Source organism: Cheilinus undulatus, linkage group 18 (assembly GCF_018320785.1).
Source record: "Cheilinus undulatus linkage group 18, ASM1832078v1, whole genome shotgun sequence".
Lineage (NCBI taxonomy): Eukaryota > Metazoa > Chordata > Actinopteri > Labriformes > Labridae > Cheilinus > Cheilinus undulatus.
In genome coordinates, this window is record NC_054882.1 from 3,693,917 (window position 1) to 3,710,317 (window position 16,401).

At 38.6% G+C, this 16,401-nt stretch overlaps 1 protein-coding gene across 2 annotated transcripts; it reads left to right on the forward strand.

Moving 5' to 3' along the window:
- The first annotated feature begins 2,885 nt into the window (after positions 1-2,885).
- lgals3a (lectin, galactoside binding soluble 3a) lies at positions 2,886-16,151 on the forward strand. 2 transcript variants are annotated; one of them, XM_041812674.1, is made up of 6 exons: positions 2,886-3,022; positions 3,750-3,767; positions 4,535-5,245; positions 10,986-11,074; positions 12,747-12,903; positions 15,260-16,151. In XM_041812674.1, the coding sequence occupies exons 2-6, from the start codon at positions 3,753-3,755 to the stop codon at positions 15,413-15,415; spliced, it is 1,128 nt and encodes a 375-aa protein (XP_041668608.1). In that variant the 5' UTR covers positions 2,886-3,022; positions 3,750-3,752; the 3' UTR covers positions 15,416-16,151. The 2 variants fall into 2 exon arrangements, with proteins under 2 accessions (XP_041668608.1, XP_041668609.1); XM_041812675.1 differs by lacking the exons at positions 10,986-11,074; positions 12,747-12,903; positions 15,260-16,151 and adding an exon at positions 10,234-10,901.
- Positions 16,152-16,401: the final 250 nt, after the last annotated feature.

Below are 16,401 nucleotides of genomic sequence, written 5' to 3' on the forward strand. Positions count from 1 at the left end.
ATTAGGTCCACTGAAAAAAAATAATTTGAGACTTTTTTTTTTTTTCAATTGTGAGATTAAAGTCAGAATTCTGACTTTAATCTCACAATTGAAAAAAAAAGTCAGAATTCTGAGATTAAAGTCAGAATTCTGACTTTAATCTCAGAATTCTGACTTTTTTCTCACAAGTGAAAAAAAAATTTTTGTCTCAAAATTTATTTTTTCAGTGGCCCTAATACTCTTCCGTAGTGGGGAATAACACAAAAACACTGACTTTATTTTGCTGCTGATTTGTTGCCAATGATTAATAGCTGTTTAAACACTGTGCAGGAATTTACCTGCAATGTCTGATGGTTAAAAACAATAAATAACACAATAATGGAATGGATGCCTTTATTTTTTGCCGTAGCATCACAGTTTAAATAACCCTAATTATATATTTTTTATTTTATTAAATAGCAGGCACTTTTAATATCACCGTTAATGAACAGTGGTTTTAGGTAAAAGTGTAGTGCCTAAAAAAGTATTTACCCCCTTGGATGTTTAACTATTTTAATCATGGTCAACATAATTTGGCTTTTGTGACAAAAAATACGAAAATCTCTTTAATGTCAAAGTGGAAACAGATTTCTACATAATAATGTCAATTTAAAAAATGCAAACATCCAGAGACAACAATTTTACTTCATTCTTCTTTGCAAAACTGCTCAAGCTCAGTCAGGTTGCACGGGGATGGGGCGTAAACAGCCGTTTTCAAATCCAGCCACAAATCCATTGATCTGGGCTTTGACTCCGCCCCTCCAGAACATTCCCCCTTTTTCGTCTTTAAACCACGTCTGTGTAGCTTCCTCTGTATGCTTCTGCTCTTTGTCCTCCAGGATTTGCCTAAATTTTTCCACATTCATTTTCCCCTCTACCTTTACAGACCTTCCAGGGCTGGCTGCTGAGAAGCATCCCCACAGCATGATGCTGCCACCACCATGCTCCACAGTGGGGATGGTGTGTTTGTGCTGATGTCAGTGTTTGGCGTCTTGTCTGATGGCCCCTGTTACACAACAACATTTTCAAGTGAAAACACAAAAGTTTTGCAGCGTTTTGGCTGTCTGTTTACACGGCAACGGCGTTTTGGTGCCTGAAAACAGAACTTTTTGGAAACGGGCTCAGAAGTGGAAGTTTTTCAAAATACCCCCGTCTCCGTCTCCGTGTAAAGAGGGAAAACAGCACTTTCTGAAAACGAACATGCGCACTGCAGCTGCAGTAAATATTCACGCGTGAGTAGGCTTTTAACGCGTGCACGGACGGGAAGCCCAAAACAAAGATGGCTGACACCAGTGTACTGTTCATGCTCCTCACTCTTTTGAATTTAACTGTACTTCTCCAACAAAGTGTTTTTTTACTTCACCATGACTTGGATCAGTGGAGACGTATTTCGTGCCTGCACCAGATTCTGACTCGACCCATACGTCCTTCGACGGCATATGGGTCGAGTTAGAATCTGGTGCAGGTACGAAAATCACACCATCATCTACTGGCCTGGCATGTATACTAAACTATCTTTGACAATTCCCACAGTCTCGTGTGAACGGAGATCATTTTGAAAACGTTGCCGTCTGAACTTTTTAGAAATGAAAACAAAGCAAAACGTTGTCATATAAACGGGGCATGAGTTTTCTTCAACAGTGTCTTTCTCTTTGCCACTCTCCCGTACAGCTTTGACTGGTGAAGAACCAGTCAACTCCTCCAGAGTAGTCGTAGGTGTCTTGGTGTCCTCTCTCACTAGTGTCCTTCTTGCACGCTCACTCAGTTTGTGAGGACGGCCTGGTCTAGGCAGATTTACTTGTGACATATTCCCTCCATTCTTCATGATGGATTTAACTGGGGATGTTCAGAGCCCTGGAAATGTTTTTTGTCTCCATCCCCTGGCGTCTACTTTTTAATAACCTTTTCTCCGAGTTGCTTGGAGTGTTCTTTTGTCTTCATGGTGTAATGATAGCCATGAATACTGATTAACTAGTGACTGGACCTTCCAGACGTGCCTTTGTACCACGGTCAAATGAGACACATTCACAGCACTCAGGTGAGCCCCATTTCACTAATTGTGAGACTAGCACCAGTAGTCTGAACCTCTGTCGCATTAGCTCAGTCACTTTAAAGGGGGTGAATATTTATTCAGGCACTTATTTTACATTTCATATCTTTATTTAATTGACATTACTTTGTAGAAAATTGCTTTCACTTTGACACTAAAGAGTTTTGTTTTTGTTAAAAACAGTCGAATTATATTGTCCATGGTTGATTTATGAAAACAATAAAAGTATAAAACATCAACATTAAAAGCCCGTTATTATTATTTATTCAACTTTTATATAAATAGTTGTGTTCAGTAGGGTGTGTATTTTGAATGTGCGTGTTTCCGGAACGCGCCCACCCTTTGGAATACGTCACTCTGAAGGCTTGTGGGGTGATGCATTCAGGTATACTCCGATGCACGGAATTTAGAAATTCAGCAGTTGTGTTTTCGCCTTAAGCGTCTTTAAATTGAACTCTGGAATAAACCCCTATGCTATACAGATCATTTTAATTTTCCGATTATTTTAGAACTAAACTATGCCTCCGTTAGCGCACTGCGACCAACGATTACGGTGTATGTTATATCAGCATTTACAAATAAACTCATAAAAATATTTTTAACACTTCAGCCGATGGTTACTTTGGTTGGCGAACTTCTGTCAACCTTGTAAGTCGAGCGCCAGAGTTTTCTGACACCCTCAGAGATGTACATCCACACAGAGAGTGCTTTCACGTCATTTTCCATATTCACAATAAAATATTTCAGATTATTCCATCACCACTTGAAGACAGGGCGCGTGCCCGAGCGCGCTGCCTGTTCGCTGAGAGTTGTAGTTGTGAGAGCAGATCTGACGTTAGCTTGTAGTTCTTTCCCTCACCAGCCTTAATTAGCTGGCTAACTTGCCTCCACAGCTGGATAAATATTCTCTTTTTTTTAAAGCTTCGATATTAGAGGAGTCCTTCTTCTGGCGAGGTAATACCCGAAATACATTTTTACTCCTTTACAGTTTTTGACACCCCCGGGGAAAGATAAACAGACGAGCTAGCTATTTGAACGTTAACTAACAGTTAGCAGCTGTTAGCTAGGTAGGTGTTGCGGTTAAAAAAGTAACCGTGTTAACTGGCGACTTTCGGCCAAATGCGGCTGTGGTTGTCGTAGTTACACTCAACGTTAAGAGCTTGAAATAGCTTGGCAAATGCCTCTTTAGTTGCATAGATTTTCATGTAAACATATCCTATGTGTTTTTTGAACATTTTAACAAAGAAGAAATAAACAGATTCTTTTTATTCGGACTTTTTCTGTCTTCTACATCTGTTAAATACGACAACCACAGACGCGTTCTGCTGAAAGTCGTTACCTAACACGGTCACTCTATGAATCGTAACATTGATAGCCAACTATGGCATCAGCAAACTAACTGTTTTAACAGATATACCCCTTTTAATATTCAGATTAAGTCCGTGTATCGCCTGTATAGTTTGTTTTCATCATATTCCAGTGTGGGTTCACTCTTTAGACTCTGCACAGATGGATTTTGTTGCTCATCTTTCGCGGATGGAAATATTTACTCTGCTATTACTCAGAGCCTGTGTGTGACATACTGTACTCCCCAGTGTTTGACAACTTGTTACAGCCCCAGCTGGTTGTTATAGCTTCATTGTATAATAAATAATTGTGTATTATTCTCTTCTCGTTTCAGATCATGGCAGATTTCTCGGTAAGTCAACAGGATAGTATTAATTTATCATGATATAATATCAGGTCAGACATCCCTTTGCTTTCCCTTTCTCTTCTATTGAAGTTGTCACACCGGGATTTCAAACTTAAATACAAAGCGAATCAAAATTAAACAGTATAACTTCCCGTTTTGATGTAATGGAAGCAAAAATAAATGTCCCAGATTGGGTAATTTCTTGTTTTCAGTATCCAAAACTCCTGTGCAGTGTGTATTGCTCAAATGTGTTGGCAGTTTTTTTGGTGCTTATGTTTTAGTAAAGTTTAGGCAGTGTGCAGGGAGTCCATTGCAATGTTTTGATGGAGTCATTCTAGGGCTGGGTTATACTGGAAAAGAAGTGGTATTTTTAACTGGTTTCTATCTGTAATTATATATTCCAGCAAGACAAAAAGAACAGATTTTCTCAGATGAATTTCGTGTGTTTCTGACATCTTGTATAGGCCCCAATGATATGAGGACAAGTGTGATATGACATAATGTTTGGGGTTAAAGTTACACATGCTTTGTGAGAATTCCTTGTGTACATATAACAACTGTTTGGAAAACTTCAAAACCTCTGGAAAGAAACTTTTGTGTGGCTTTAATTCTGTCCTATCCTGTGTACTTGTCTTATGAATAGATGTGTTTTTTTTAAACATTCACACTCTTTGAAACCATCAGTTATAAATTAACAGGGAGCATTTAAAAAAAAACAAAACAAATAGTATTAAAAAGTATCAAAGATTTTCATAACCTTATCCTCTCTGTAGCTGGCAGATGCTTTAGGAGACGACACCCCGTCCAAGGCAAACAAAACAAGCAACGTCAACCCGTCTGCTCCCTCCAACAACCCCCCACCTCCTTCAAACCCTGGATGGCCCGGTTCAGCTCCAGGAGCCCCCACTCAGCCATCAGCTCCAGGTGATTACTCCGGCGGATCGTCTGGTCCTGGGGCCCCCGGTCAGTTCCCGTTTCCCTCTGGTCCTGGAGCACCAGGCCAATACCCAGGACCTCCTTCAGCACCTGGAGGGTTCCCTCCTGGTCCTGGGATACCTGGACAATATCCTGCACCAGGAGCTCCAGGGCAGTTCCCCTCCAGCCCTGGAGCTCCTGGGCAGTTCCCTGGGCAGTACCCACCTGAAGGAGCTCCAGGACAGCTACCTGGAGGCCCTGTTCCTTACCCGACAGGACCGTTTCCCTCTGGCCCCGGAGCCCCAACAGGGCCTTATCCAAATGTGCCTTTTCCAGGAGGTCAGCCAGGAGGTAACGGGATGTACGGACCAGGAGGTCCAGGTGCATTCCCCCCTCCAGCTGGTCCTGGAGCTTTTCCTGCATACCCTGCTGGAGGTTTTCCCCCAATCCCCCAAGGATCCTGGGGACCTCCTGCAGGTGGAGGCTTCCCTTCTGCTCCTGGCCCCTTTGGTCCTGGCCCTGGACCTATGGATCCGTACGGTGGGCCTGCTGCTCCAGGAGGCATGCTGGTGAGTAAGAGCTCAGTTTGAACATAACACCATGCTGCTTGCTTGCTGCGTTTCTTTGCTGACGTGGTTCTGCTCTGGTGTGAAGAGAAGCATCTCTGTGGGGCGGCTTTCTCTGGAGTTCAGGGTGGGAAACTACATCTTCACTGGCAGACACCCGAACATTTCATCCACTGTCATTAAGATTAAAGTTATTTCTGCTATGGTTGTCCTGAGGCCAAGTTACAAACACTTTAATATGATTCTAGTAAAAATCAAACATTATCAAAGCTGCTTACAGCAACTTAAATAGAAGTTAAAGACATCAAATACAAGGTCATTTCTACTTTAACTGCCAAAAATTTAAGGAAACCTCCTGCACACTGTCAAACTTTCAAGTAAACATTATCAACTTATTTTTTTGTGCACTGAAGACGGTGATCAGGAGTTTGACTGCCACGTGCTTTACAGTTTTTGACAACCTTCAACCCAAATTCAGTGTGCCTCACTTTAAAACCACCAAACTAGTTATTTAAGTTAATTTTTAATGGACAAATGCAACTATATATTTTATTTATTACACTGGAATAACACAAGTATCAGATGTTATTGTTTCAATGTTTTTCAGTTGTATTATCCTGTTATTCTCATTGAACCATATGTAGACATGAACCACCAGTGCTGACTGGTGTTTAACTGAGTCAGGTTTGGAATACTTCGATGTTTTTGAAGCGAATAAATAGAATTTCTCAATGGCTTTAAGGTCCAAAATACACAAAAGAGGCAACTGACAACAAAAGCCCTAAAAGCAGGGATTATTCTGTCTGCACTCGAGCTGGGAAATCTAAAACTGTGCCAAAAACAGTCTGGTTCTTCTCTGAGTGTGTATTATTATTATAATTATTGCAGAGGGGCTTCTTTTCTAGTGACTTCCTTACTCTGCAGAGGGAAGAAGCACAGGTAATATTAATCAGCGTTTCCCAAAGCGTGACACCGCACAAAGGTAGTGGAGTCAACTGGTGGAGCTTCAAGACCCACCATCAACTCCTCAGTGAGAAATAGTGACCCAAGTGTAGAATATTTTTCCACAAATCAGATTTATTTCTTGAAAAATAGTGTAGTTTGAAACTCAGATCAAGCAAAACAAAGACGTGCATTATTTAAAGGAGTCTCATAGACTTTATGGCACACATTTTTTCCAGGCATACATCATGACCCACTTTTGGGTCCCAAACAACAATAACTGCTCTGGAGATAGGGATGGGCCCCCTCTATGCTCTGTACATTTAATTTTTTAATTTTTATTTTGCTATTTGAAAATATTTATCAACATTATGTTGTATAAAGACACTCAAATAACACCCCTAACCTTTTAAAATGAGCACAGAATGATAACTATCAATCAACCAATCACTCTTTGTTTTTATGGCACTTTTCATACAAAACAATGTTGCATAAAGTGCTTTACACACAAACATGATAAAAAAGAAAAAATACATGACTCCACCCCATCCCTGTGTCCTCTTCCCCACCCCGTAATCGAAAGGCAATATTGGCGGGTTTATCATAGGGTGCATTGAGTAGTCAGACGACTAGAAAAGCACCATACAAGCTCAGGTTAGGTTAGAATGTAAAAACAAAGTAACAAAAAATGAAATGTAGAAAATAACTCATTAAAATGAAGTTAAAACAGAACAAAAAGATTCTAAAATAAGACGAAAAACACTAAAGTAGCTCAATAAAATTAGATTAAATAGTTTAAAACACACACAAAGCCGGCCAAGCTAAAGAGTCATCTGATAACAAAGCATGCAGAGTTTAATGACAAAACAAAAAACTTTTTTCTGGTGAAAGGGCAGCGAAAATGGCAGTTAACAAATGTTTAATCAGCGTAAAGGTTATGTGGGGGTCCTTCGCCGGCATATGGGTCGAGTTAGAATCTGGTGCAGGCACGAAAATCACACCGCCATCTACTGGCCTGACATGTATACTACATAATTTTTGGTGTTTCCCGCAGTCTTGTTTCCCGGAGATCATTTTAAAAACGTTGCTGTCTGAATGTGGAACTTTTTGGAAACGAAACGGAAAACGAAGCAAAACTTTGTCATTTAAATGGGGCATGAGTTTTCTTCAACAGTGTCTTTCTCTTTGCCACTCTCCCGTAAAGCTTTGACTGGTGAAGAACCAGTCTGCGCTGTAAGGGGTCCCTAGTTGGGCTGAACAATTTGGGAAAAAAAAATCTAATTGCGATTTTTTTCCCCAATATTGCGATGGTGATCTAAAAGAAATGATTTCTTCAGTTCTTCATCTTATTTATTAAAACACAAGCAATAAGAAATTCTATCTAATAACAACACAATTTTGAAATTGATGATTTTGACTCAATGATATTATTTTACAACATTCTCATATTTAATAAGAAAAATGTACTAAAATGAAGAAAGTAAATTTTTTTTAGATTATTCTAAAAATATGGCACTTGAATGATTGCAAATGTAATGCATACTATCTCTGCTGCAAAAAAGGGTTTTAAACTGGTATTTTGACATAAATTTCAGGTTAAAGAAATACTGCATCTTCTGCAATTTGAAAATTGCAGCAGCTCATACTGCAATTTAATCTAATTTGCAATTAATTGCCCAGCCCTAGTCCCTTGCCCCGAAAAGTTTGAGAACCCCTGTTATAAACTATGACAAGAGGATAAAATATTAAAAGACAATCCTGACATTTAAACTAGAGAGAGATAAATGCTAAAACACTCAAACAAAATTAAGTTGATGTTCTAAAATTGAGTTAAAGGCCAAACTAGGACTGGGCAGATCATCAAAAATTAGATTAAATCACAATATGGCCAAAATATGGCAAAAGGTGAAATATTCGTTTACCTGAAATTTGTGTCATAATACCGTTTAAATTTTTTTTCTTTTTTTTTTTTTAGCAGAGATGTCATGCATAGCATATCATGAAATCATTCAGGTGCCTTTTTTTTAAAGAATAGTCTACAAATTTAACATGGATCATCATAACAATGTCTTTGTATCTCACAGTAATGAATTTTAATGTTTAAATTCAACTCTTCATCTCATAATTTTGACTATCTCATATTTTAAACATTTGTCTCATATCTATCTTTTTAAATCTCATAAACATATTCTCTCTTCTAATAATTATGATTTTTAACTCATAGTTAAACATTTATGATGCTTTTCTCATGTTGTTGAGATTTTATCTCGTAATGATGAATTTTTATTAGGGCTGGGCAATTTAATGATAATTTGATTAAATCGCAGTTTGGCCCACTGCAATTTTTTTAATCGCAAAAGGTGTTATATTTCTTTGACCTGAAATTTGTGTCAAAATATCAGCTTTAAACTTGTTTTTTTTTTTTTTATTAGCAGAGATGTTATGTATGGCATATCATGCAATCATTCAGGTGCCCTTTTTTAGAAGGGTCTACAAAAAATCCTACCTTCTTCATTTTTTTAATTTTTTTCTTATTAAATATAAAAATGACAAAAACCCTGCAGTTCAATAATTCATATCCAATTTGCAATACGAGTCAAAATCATCAGAATTAGACACTTTTAAAAGAATTGTTCAGCCCTTTGTTTAGGAGTAAAAGAAAGTTAAGGAATAAGAGCATGTCAAATCACAATTGCAAAATTGGGGAAAAAATCGCAATAAGATTATTTTCCAAAATCGTTCAGCCCTAGGCCAGACTAAAAAGACAGAAGCTGCAGAAAATGTAAAATTTCAACATGAGACCTCAGAGTTAAGCTGTTGCATTTATAGAATGGATGCACTGGTGGATGTCTCGCTTGCATGCCCAAATGGTGGTTCATTTTTTATAAGACAAAACAGTTGGCAAATATGCTGGTGTAGTTGTAAATACCGTTGTTTTTTCACCACTTATTTAAGTGTAGGATGTGTGGTATGCCAACATTTTCTCTTGCTTTTGACCGTGAAAACAGGCAACTTTTCCTGCCCAGTAAAAAAAAAAAAAAACCCAAAACATTTGATTCAGCAGTAAGTTGAGCTAGACGTCAGCATTAAACTGATTGGATGCAAGAGATAAACACTGGTTGTTGATACCTGATCATACCACAATAATTGCTGATGTTCGTCAACAGGGCTGATATCAGCCAGTACTGATGTTAAACCGATGCACTGGTGGATCCTTTCTGTTAATGTCAACGTCATGAAGTCCTGTGGTCCAACCCTGGGCTGTCTCTGTCTTTTCTTTCCTCTTATTACTTAAACAAATACTGAGTTTAAGTATCACAACAGACATCGCTTAAGTCAGGATTCGGATCATTTCAAGGTCCTACCAACCCTGCAGCCACAATCCATAGACCCCCTACAAACCACAGACAAACAACGATTTGTAGAGTCATTTGACTTAACATTTAAAGCTCTACTGTACTCTCCTGATCATAATAGCCCAACTAAAATGGCCCTGCTACGTCGAAAAGGGTCCCCATGATCCAAATCCAGTTGAAGATTTAATCCAAACACAAAACTTCCATATAAGACATAAAGGAGTGATTCAAATTTTCTAGTAATAGAAACTTGTGATTCCTCCAGAACTGCTCTGTAAATTCACAATAACAGCGCCAGGGGCAGAAACGGGCATTTTAGCCAGTTATTTAATGTCTCTATGAAGTGCAGAAGGCTCTGTGCTCTTACTTTGAAAATGATGATAATAGAAGCTGAATTAAATAGAAGTTAACACCAGTATTTGATGATAAACAGATGTAGAGACCAGCTCTGGTGATTGGTTTTACAGCTTTCGGGGACGTCTCTACTTTGGTTTGGTGTTACTTTAACGTCACCGGAGGGAAAAAGGATGTCACTTTTTGAGTCTTTGGTTGGTATTAAAGCAGGTTGGAGAATTTTCAGCGTGGGCTTCCAGTAGATTATTTCTTCTTTCTCTTGGGCTCTGCTGGGCTGCAAACATGATTCAGAATCAAATATTCAAAGATAGTTATGAAGAATGTATTCTTGTCTTTCAGCCCAGATTTTATCCACCGTATAAATGAAAGAACTCAACACGGACGACACTTCCAGAATCAACACATGGTTTGATTAGACTGCTGGAAATATGTGCCAAAGACTAACGAATATATTTACACAGCATGCAGTTAAAGTTTCAGCTTCACCTGCTGTAGGAATGTATGGTTTTTAAAGTGCAATATAATTAAACAAATGATTTCTGTATTAAGACATATTCATCAAGCTTTAAACACTCTCACACTGCCTAGAATTATGTTTATTCATCACTGTTTACACATGAATTTATCACATTTTTCCATGCTTTTTGTGTTGTGTATTTTTTGCATCAGTGTTCAGTTTGAGCTGCACATGCTTTGTTGTAAAAATGTTTAAAAATCAGATTTTCTTCACTTTTCTGTCTCCAATGTTTGTACATGGTGTAAAAATGTGGAGTTAAATGATAGAGATGTTTACTCATTGGGGTGTTGCATTAGGAATGTGGGCTGGGTTCAAGGTTTTAGGTAATATTTAACTGAATTTTCCCTCTTTATGGTATTAGCTGTGTTACTAAGTTCAGAGTATTAAAATATTAACAGTTCTGTCCCTTTAGGAGTTTTTCTGAACAGGCTAAACATGTTTCTATGTGTGTCTTTATGTTCATTGAATAAACACACTGCATTCAAATCTCTCTTTTTGAATTTCTGTAACTTTATTTACAAAAAGAGAACAGTTAGTGTTTGTTCTCTTTGTTAAATGTTTGTATTTCTTGCAGATGATGCCGCATGATCTCCCGCTGCATGCTGGGATTTTGCCACGGCTTGTGATCACGATAGTTGGGGAGCCTCTTCCAGGTGCAGACAGGTAAGAAGAGCAATCACCCTCTGATTCAGCTCACACATACTCTCTGGAATATGCACTAAAGATTTAAAGAGGTTTTTTTCAGTACTTTTGCTCATGAAATTTGGAGGGGGGGGAGAAAAAATTGATACAGCATAGTACTGCAGTAATTTGTCTGGTGATATATCGTATCGTCTCGTCCACTAAGTATCGATATTTTCAAATTAATTGCTGATAGGAACTTAAGTCTATGATAATGGAAAAATAAGATCAATTATTTGTCCAGTGAGGTCGGCAAAGGTGACGGTCATAGAGCAGGACAAAGTTTGTACAGCAAACATGGCAGCACCAGGGAAAGGACATCAGGAATGCAAGACGGACACGAATAAGATGGACATGACACGCAAGGTTTGCAAAAAGTGCTACATGAAAATAAAATACTGCGGAAATATGACAAACATGAGGACAAGACTAATGCTAAATCAGCAAGACCAGTGTTACTCAACCCTGCTCAACCACAGGGCCAAATTGTTGAAAAATGCCATCGCAAGAGCCCCAATCCAAATGGTGAAAAGTGACTAAAATGGGCAAAAAAGCTGTGAAAAGGTGGGTAAATGGGAGAAAAGTGGTATTTAATGGCAAAAGGCAGCTGAAATGGGCGAAAAAATTGCAAAGAAGCAGGATAAAAGTGGCTGAAACTGATGAAAAAGGACAAAAATGGGATTAAAGTGGCAAAAATTGATGAAAAAAGTGGCTAAAGGAAGTTGTGTAAATGAGCTAAAAGCAGCAGAAATTGATTAAAAGTGGCAAAAAATGGGGGAAGAAGAGGCAAAATAGGTATAGAATGGAGAAAACTGGGTGAAAAGTCACAAAAATTGAGCTACATGTAGTCAAAAAGCAGCAAGAAATGAGTGAAAAGTGACTAAAATGGGCAAAAAAGCTGTGAAAAGGTGGGTAAATGGGAGAAAAGTGGTATTTAATGGCAAAAGGCAGCTGAAATGGGTGAAAAAATTGCAGGATAAAAGTGGCTGAAACTGATGAAAAAGGGCAAAAATGGGATAAAAGTGGCAAAAATGGTTTAAAAAGTGGCTAAAGGAAGTGCTAGAAATGGGTTAAAAGCAGCAGAAATTGATTAAAAGTTGCAAAAAAATGTAACAAAGGGAAAAATAAAGGTTGACAATTAAGTCTGACCATTAAAACCTACTGTATACGTGTGGGAGACAAACTGGTTAACTTGCAATGATAGAATTCTGAGGTTAAAGTTTAAAGGAATTATACTTTAACTTAAGATATAAAACAGCTGCAAATCATCACGAAAGAGCCACACGTTGAGTATCACTGAGCTAAACAGTTGAAAAAATGGTATAGTTAACAATATATCGCAATATATGGTATTGCAATACTCACTGTATTGCAAAATGTGTAAAATCACAATATTATCAAATCGTGACCCAAGTTTTATGATAATATCGTATCGTGGGGCCTGTAGTGATTCCCACCCCTAGTATCCGGAGTATCTGTCGACCATCGAAATGTGAAATCATCCAACCAAGTCTAAAAAACATGAAATCTGATGGTCTGTTAGGAATCGGCTATCATCACAGTGAGAGTTATTATGACAATACTGACAATTATCTTCTGCACAGCAGTGTTATTTGTCTTCAGCGCTCAGTGGCCTTTGCTTTCTTTCTTGCAGGTTTCAGGTGGACTTCATCAAAGGTTCAGACATCGTCTTTCACTTAAATCCTCGATTCAGTGAGCAAACGATCGTCAGGAACTCCAACCTGGGAGGATGCTGGGGACCAGAGGAGCGAGAAGGACCATTCCCGTTTGTTCATGGACGCCGTTTTGAGGTAAAACAACAAAAATGTGGAGTAAGATGGGATAAAGATAAATATTTTATCCAACTGGGTGATTTTTTTTCATCATATTTGATGCACAAGAGAGATGTCCACTTAGATCAGGACTATGATAAATAAAGTTTTTAATTGGTATTTATGATTGAGGAGCTGTTAACTTTGGAAAGTGTCAGAAAATAATTGAATTAACACTGATTAGTGTTTCCTAAGGCTCAGATGTCATTTAATCCACATTTTATTGAGTTCACTGTCATAGAGGTCAAAATAAACTAGTAAATATTCACATTATAGGATCAACATTTTGAGAATTTTAACCTTTTCTCTTAATATTACCTAAACCAATCAATCAATTATTCACAGTAATAGTTGAAAATGAGTGGATAAGCACTTGCAGTTCTAGATGACATGAAACAAAGATCCTAAACTGAAGCAGAAATGTTGGAAACCCACCTTTATCGTCTTTATCAGGACTTGGACTTTGGTATCCTCCAACATTTTCCAGCATACCTCAGTCCAGCTTCAACCTGACGCCCATTTATGCCCTCTGGGATAGCTCAAATGTAAAAAGAAGGTTAAAAATGATGTGGATTTACAGTAGAAGAATTTTTCTGCTGATTTAGGGTTTCAGTGCTCTGGTCTTTCAAGAATTGTCCCTGTTAGTATAGAATAAGTGCATAAGTTCACATCAAAACCCTGTGTGTCACATCAGATACTGAACAAGGGTGTAACTCACATTTAATGTTACGTATGAGACGATTACTCATGACTTAACGCCGTGATGTCTCCTGATTGGAACAATAAATGTAGTTGCGTTGGAAATATCAGTGCAGAGGAGAGGAGTTAGGAAAATGCGAGTTATTTTTATGGCTATTTGTGTTTTTATGTGTGTTATTCTGCATGCTTTTCAGGGGTTTTACTAGTGTTTTTAAGTAACACTTAGAGTGCTTTCACTCCTAAATAGTTTGGAGAGGTTGTTCTGAAACAAATGGGCGTTCCCTCCTTGGCCCAGTTTAAGGCTGATGTGAACATGTCTATTGCACAAGCAAGCTCAGATTGCTTGAAAACTCTGGAGCATTACATTTTCAGTGAGAATGCAACTGACCCAGCAACTGGAACAGGTAAGTGTTTGACTTTCCATAGCAGCAATAGTGGTAGTTATACAGCTCCTTGTCAATTTTTATTATAACTGGTGGTAAAATTATACCAAGAACACTCATGTGCAGTCCATTTGTCTCTTCTCTTTTGGTGCCTGAGCACAAATTTACATATAACTAGCAACAATGGTGAGGAATAATTCATACTAAGCTCTGGGTCTCTCACTCTGAGCAGACATGATTCAAAGCTTCAGGGTTTCATGCACAGCGCCATCTTGTGGTTTTAGAACTAAGCACAGCCGTATACAACTGAAGCCCAAATGCTGCCATACTTAATGACAGTTTCAGTCTCATTTGTGAGCAAAAGTAGTAATGCAGGATTATGACTTATTCAAGGAGAAAAGCTGTTAAAAAGTGTCATCAACCCTTATCAGTTTGGTCTGTAATCTTATGAATTCCAGCCTGCATCCTTCTGTCGCTCTACCTTTCAGTTTTGTCTCTTAATGAGGAGCCTTTTCAATCAAACTATCACTCTACAAGTTTTAAATGTAGAATCATCAGTTAGTCAAGGAGAAAAGTGGTTAAAAAGTGTCGCCAACCCTTATCGGTTTGGTCTGTAATCACTGATATTCCAACCCACATCTCTCTGCCGCTCTACCTGTCACTTTTGTCTCTTAATGAGGAGCCTTTTCAGTCAAGCTAGCACTCTACAAGCTTTGAATGCAGGATTATGACTTATTCAAGGAGAAAAGTGGTTAAAAGTGTCGCCAGGCATCACCAGTTTGGTCTGTAATCTTATGAATTCCAGCCTGCATCTCTCAGTTTCTCTATCTTTCAACTTTGTCTCTTAAACAGGTGCCTTTTCAGCCAGCGCAGGCAATCTTCAAGCTTTAAATGCAGGATTATAACTTACTCAAGGAGAAAAGTGGTTAAAAAGTGTCGCCAGGCATCACCAGTTTGGTCTGTAATCTTATGAATTCCAGCACATCTTGAGCAGTGACGCAGCCACTGGGGTGAATTTTTATTCTTGAGCAGTGAGTGACAATGGCAGCTGTATGCTTGTCAGGTTATGATGGTGTGTCTCAGTCCTCTATGCAGGTATACTGGCTTCACTGGTACACAAGCCACGGCCAGTGTTCCAGCTATTGTTCAAAAAGCCTAATCTTGAAATATTTCTGCTAAAAAAGAAACAAACATGTCCCTCTGTTGGTTTAGTGACGCTGCTCTGGTTCTGACGTGTTTCCCTCTCATTGCAGCTGAAGATCCTGGTGGAGGAGGACATGTTCAAAGTGGCCGTGGACGGCAATCACCTGCTGGAGTTCGAGCACCGAGTGGGCGGGCTGGAGCAGGTGACCCTGGTGCGAGTGATGGGGGACATCGCTCTCTACAGCGCATCTCCAAATATGATCTGATGTCACACACAAACACCACGATGGAGTTTTTGAGGCACAAAAGTCAGCGACACGCAATCTCCGCTGGCCTGACACATTTATAATGGAGCAGATGGTAAATGAATCCAGGTCTCTTACACTATAATCTCTTCTTTTAGTTATACTGAATGAAATCTCCGTTTATAGCCACTCGCAATCCGTTAGTTTTTATGACATGACAGTATCAGAGTCGTGATTGAGATGAAGTGAATCTAAAACAGGAAGGAAACGTTAATTTATGCTGAATGAAAAGACTGGAGGCCCGATGATACGCTGTATTTTGTTTACGTCAGTTATTAATCTGTCCTTTATATCAGGTCTTGAAAGCCTTTGTAATGCATGAGAGTGTGCTGCTGGTCGTCTTTTCCCGCCTTACTCTTGATCTGTTCACACAGACGTGCTTATTTAAACGCAGGGCTCCTCCCTCTCTTCAGTATTAACCCTCCTCTCAGACCAGAAGGACGAGTTATAATTAACTAATTGTGATTTCACGTTGAAGTCGGAGCCTAAAGTGACTCTAAAGTTAAAGAGAGGAGGAAAGAGGGCTCAAAATTGTTGCCAAAGATGACACTGGTGAAGTATTGAGGTTTAAATAAAGGGCAACAAACAAATGAGAATGACTGAAAGGCTGTTTTAGTCTGAATATTGTACATTTCAAATGAGCTGGCTGCCTGATGAATCAATAAAAGCTAGTTACCCTGGTGCCGTTCTTCATTTTGACATAACGTGGAAAGAGGTCAACTATTTATGAAAATGTCTGGCTTTATTTTCTATCAATATTTTTATCTGTGTTTTTGCGATTTCCATTACAGGTATTTAGACATAAAGATGCTGTATTTACCCACAAAAGAAGAGGATAAAGCATGCATGAATAAATCCAGCAAGAGTTCTCATATCCTGCAAGATGGTAATCTATATATCACTGAGTATGAGCTTGCAATAAAAGCTGAATATAAAGCTGAAGTTAT